Raw genomic sequence first — 5343 nt, 5'->3', positions numbered from 1 at the left:
GAGATCAAGACCATCCTGGCTAACACAGTGAAACCCCATCTCTACTAAAAATACAAAAATAAAATTAGCTGGGCGCGGTGGCGGGTGCCTGTAGTCCCAGCTACTCAGGAGGCTGAGACAGGAGAATGGCGTGAACCCCGGAGGCGGAGCTTGCAGTGTGCCAAGATGGCGCCACTGCACTCCAGCCTGGGTAACAGAGCCAGCAAGACTCTGTCTCAAAAAAAAAAAAAAAGGAAGAACTTAGTGCTTTAGGAGAATGACTGCAATAGGTGAAATCAAAGATTATGAATGGGTTGGAAAGATGCTTACCTAACAACAGTATACTAGAATGAAGAATGGTCAACCCTTAAAACTCAAAAGAGATAGCTTTCAGGAAAAAAAAACCTAAGGCAGCACTCCTGCAACATAGTTTTCCTTGTAACCACTGCCACTGCAACAGAGTTTCTCTATCAGCTTCTACCTCTAACAAAAGCAATAGGAAAAAAAAAAATATCCTGGTAATTTCAAGCAATGTGGAGTGATTAGTACCCATGAGATACTATCACATTTGAAATGCAAAGAGCAAAAATGGAATTCATTACCCTAAAGTAAATAAGCAAGGGCTTAAAAAGCTTAGATAAAATTATGGCTAGCAGCACCATTAAAGAGACTGAGTTTGACACCATTAAAGACAACCTCAGGATGTCCCTGGTACATTTTTTTTTTTTTGAAACAGTCTTGCTCTGTGGCCCAGGCTGGAGTGCAGTGGCGTGATCTCGGCTTATTGCAACCTCCACCTCCCGGGTTCAAGCAATTCTCCTGTCTCAGCCTCCCAAGTAGCTGGGACTACAGGTGCACGCTGCCACGCCCAGCTAATTTTTTGTATTTTAGTAGAGATGGGGTTTCACCGTGTTGCCCAGGCTGGTCTTGAACTCTTGAGTTCAGGCAATCTGCCTGCCTCGGCCTCCCAAAGTGCTGGGATTACAGGCGTGAGCCACTGTGCCTGGCATCCCTGGTACTTTTATAGAACCCTGAAACCTGGGCTGGATGGACCGTGAAACCTTCGAAATGGCATACATTATGCTCTCGTAACCTAGTCAGTGCCCACTGCAGCGGTCTCAACCCTTTTAGGGCCTGGCCAGCTGACAACACATACCTTTAGAATGCTCTGTGTCTGGATGCAAGACAATGCGGACATATTTGAGTTCTCCAAACTGTTGGAGAAGCTCCCCAAGGTCTTCTTCTTCTGAGTCAAAGGACAGATTTCTATGGAAGATAACCAGATGATCACAAGAAAGGTCAATTACATAAGTGAGATCCTGTGTTCCAGGACAATGTAAGTGAGTTAGATATCAACTCTCCCTTGTTCAGAAATAGCACTAATACACAGGGATGGCCCCCAGTGACCCTTGGCCCCAACTGACTTTCCTTTGTCAAGGAGGTTCTCTTTCTCAGGAATCTGAAAACATAAACAGACACATACAAAGACCAGAAACTGCAGGTAAAGATTCATTTCAAAACAGTGGTGCCCCCCGCCAGGGAAACTTCTGAGGTGCTGGAAATTTCTACATCTTGATCTGGGTGGTGGCTACATGGATGTATACACATAAAATTATAACTGAGCTATATGCTTAATGTACTTTACAGAATATATGCTACACCTTTAAAAAAAAAAAAAAAAAAAAAAAGTGGTGTCCCCAGAGAAAAGACCCACAGCCTCTATCACCTAGGGCCCCAGAACTGCCCAGATTTTCAGCCTCTTCCTGAGGCTTGCTCTTTGACAACTTTGATTCTGAAACCCTCTTCTTTCACTTAAATTGACCAAAATTCATTTCTGTTACTATAAACTAGAAGACTCACAGCAGACTAGTGAGAAAAGTAAAATTCTCTCTCTCAATTAGCCATTTTTCCCTCTGTGTTGCTATTAAATCCAGGCTTCAGTTAAAATCTTACTAAAGTCAGAAAAATCCTTCAAAACAGTAACACAAAAGCAAATACAGTAAAATTTACGAAGTCCAAAAAAAGAAAACTACTTACTTCTCTCGATGGGATTAAAAAAAATGTTGGAAGGAAATTTTGTTGTCCTAAAATTTCAACACAGTATAAAGATTCCTCATTTCCCCAACTATGTAAATCCTTCCGGGGTAAGAAAAACAGTCCCTAATAAGTATCTGTAATTTTACTTCTCTTAAATGCACTGAACAGCCCCATGAATGATTCTATTTCATGGATAACCCAGACAAAAAAGGTTTTCTGCAATAAGACATATCCTAGCTACATTATTTCTTTTAATCTGCCTCATGATAGACATGGTTTTCTCTCTTCCACCCCTTTATTTCCCTAAGTTCTTTATTAATTAAAAGGTGTATAAGGAATGGTATCCTTAGTACTGAGGTCACAGGCTTCTTCTTCACTGTGACATTTCTTCCTTCCTGTTAGACAGATCTTCCACGAATACAAAATTATTTATATGGCAGTTCCAAATAATACAAATTTTAAGATACATGGAAAGACATGCAGTTAGGTGAGAAAATGGGCTTCAGTATAGCATGTATAAATTCACCCCTGTGAATCTTTATGATGTGGGCATGTAGTGTAGGTGTTCTCTGAGTAGTGATTAAGGTTAATTTTTTTCACTTTTTGCTCATGTATTTCATCAATTTCCTAGAATGAACATAAATTGTGTAAGAAAACATTTTTTTTTTAGACAGAGTCTTGCTCTGTCACCCAGGCTGGAGTGCCATGGCATAACCCCAGCTCACTGCAGCCTCCACCTCTGGGTTTTAAGCGATTCTCGTTCCTCAGGCCTTCCGAGTAGCTGGGATTACAGGTGCATGCCACCATGCATGGCAAATTTTTGTATTTTTAGTAGAAACGGGGTTTCACCATGTTGGCCAGGCTGGTCTCGAATTGCCCTCAAGTGATCCATCTGCCTCAGCCTCCCAAGGTGCTGATATTACAGGCCTGAGCCACCACACCCAAGAAAATAATTTTAAAAGATTGTACAAGAAGATAAAATATACACCTCTAAAATCAGATGCAAATGACCCTAGTACACTGGTACTTCAGAAGGGCTAGAAGGCATGCCTGAGGTATACTGAAGACATCCTGACCTTATAAAGCAGCAATCTATTGCAGTCAGTAGAGCTAAACAGCAACAGCAACATGAAATAAAGCCTATCTCCACCCCCACTCCCACCCAGTTTTCCTGGAAACAGATGAGATGCCTTACTTTATTCTGGACACTGCATCAGAAGATAATTTAGGCATAAAGAGAGAAATCATTTGAGACAAGCAGTGTCACACCTCCCCAGCACTCCCCCTAAAACAAAGGCTGGAAGCAAGACGTTTCTAACAGTTGAACTGATTTCTTCCAAATGATGCCAACCCAATCACAGAGCATGAAATCTAAATGAAGACATGATGTCAGGACCCATGCTATCTGTCTTCTGTGTTATAGTTCTGATTGTCCTACATTTCTCATTGTTTGGTATGTTCCTGGGACCAGATGTGCTTGATCTAATTTTCTGGGCTAGGTAACTGAACTAGTGCCAAAAAGAGAAGGAAAAGGAGGAGAAGGAGGAGAGATTTATGAAGACCATGCAAAAGCAATTCTGGAGACAGAAAGACATACCTGATAAAAACAGTTTTCCCTTCATTCACATCAGAGGGTAATTTCCTCTTCTTTTTGTTTGAGACTTGCACAGCTAAGGTAAAAAGAAAAACAAACTGAAAGAGATTAGTGTAAGCCACATGACAAAGAGCTAACTTCTTAAGTTATAAAGATTGGCCTGGTGCAGTGGCTCACGCCTGTAATCCCAGCACTTCGAAAGGCTGAGGTGGGCTGATCCCCTGGGGTCAGAAGTTCGAGACCAGCCTGGCCAACATGAGAACACCCCGTCTCTACTAAAAATACAATAATTAGCCAGGCATGGTGGCAGGCGCCTATAATCCCAGCTACTCGGGAGGCTGAGGCAGGAGAATCCCTTAAACATGGGAGGTGGAAGTTGCAGTGGGCCGAGATTGAGCCATTGTACTCCAGCCACGGTGACAAGAGCGAAACTCAGTCTCAAAAAAAATAAATAAATAAAAATAAAAATAGACAAAGAACAAGTTAAGTACATGAAAAGATGTTCAAACTCACTCTTAATTAAAGAAAACATAGCACAAGAAATGAGATACTATGTTTCACCAATAGATTGCAAAATCAAAAAGACTGATGGAATCCAATGTGGTAAGGGTATGGGAAAAAGACATTCCCATATACTACTATGACAGTGTAAACTTTCTGGAAATACTGGATAGGACATGGGAAACTTTGAGGAAAAAACATACACATACAGTCACACACAAATTATAAAATACACTATATTTTGAATGTATATGTGTGCATTTTGCTTATAAATGTATTAAAATATCTCTAGATACACAAGAAACAAATAACCTTGGTTGTCTCTGGGGAAGCTCCCTAAGAAGCTCAGGATCTGCGTATAAGGGGGACGCACTGTTTGTTTTCAAGAGCAGACATATATGCTTATATATACAAAGAAAATATCTGGAAGAATACACAAGAAACAACAGTGATTACTTTGGGGAATTGTGGGTATTGGTGAGGAACTTTTACTTTATGTATTACATTCTTCTGTATTGTGTTTTTTATTAACTTTTAATCATTATCATTTATCTGTCCTATAAGTTTTTCAGGTGAAAGAACGGCATGAGACAGCTGACTGTGGGTTGTAGAATACAGGATCTCAGAGTCCCTTCAGTGTAAAAGCTTCTTTGATTCTAAGGTGTATACCATTCTCTCCTCACAGAAAAAGTTTATTTCCTTAGATTTCTTATGTGGTCAAACCAACATGCCAGACTTACTGAAATGGAATCAGAATAAAAATAGCTGAAATAAAAATCTCCACCCAGACAAATCAAAGAACCAGTTATTAGCCATTTCTCATTCTGTAATGACCTGCCTTCCTCAATAAACAAGTTGAATTTATTCTCAATAAAGGTAGCAATAAGGATTGGCTAAAGTTTTACAACATGTTCAAAGAGGTCCTTGTTATGGAATGCACTGTGTTCCCCCAAAATTTATACACTGAAGCCCAACCCCAAATGTAATTATATTTGGAGACAGAGACTTTAGGGAAGTAACTGAGGCTAGCTAAAAGAGGTCTTAAGGTTGGGCCCTAATCTGATAGGAGTGCTGTGCTTATAAGAAAAGAAAGGCCGGGCGCGGTGGCTCAAGCCTGTAATCCCAGCACTTTGGGAGGCTGAGACGGGCAGATCACGAGGTCAGGAGATCAAGACCATCCTGGCTAACATGGTGAAACCCCGTCTCTACTAAAAAAATACAAAAAACTAGCC

General features: G+C 40.7%; 1 protein-coding gene across 2 annotated transcripts in view; it reads right to left on the bottom strand.

Annotated features, from left to right (window-relative positions):
* Nucleotides 1-5343, bottom strand: part of RBM28 (RNA binding motif protein 28) — a 35646-nt gene that overhangs the window by 22255 nt on the left and 8048 nt on the right. For both annotated transcript variants that reach the window (XM_011995918.1, XM_011995919.1), the window contains 2 exons: nucleotides 3614-3686; nucleotides 1136-1245 (listed from right to left, as the gene is read on the bottom strand). In XM_011995918.1, the coding sequence (XP_011851308.1) occupies nucleotides 1136-1245; nucleotides 3614-3686 (183 nt within the window). The remainder of the gene's footprint in view (nucleotides 1-1135; nucleotides 1246-3613; nucleotides 3687-5343) is intronic.

Source organism: Mandrillus leucophaeus, unplaced genomic scaffold (assembly GCF_000951045.1).
Source record: "Mandrillus leucophaeus isolate KB7577 unplaced genomic scaffold, Mleu.le_1.0 Scaffold5, whole genome shotgun sequence".
NCBI lineage: Eukaryota > Metazoa > Chordata > Mammalia > Primates > Cercopithecidae > Mandrillus > Mandrillus leucophaeus.
This window is presented reverse-complemented; position numbering and strand designations above follow the sequence as displayed.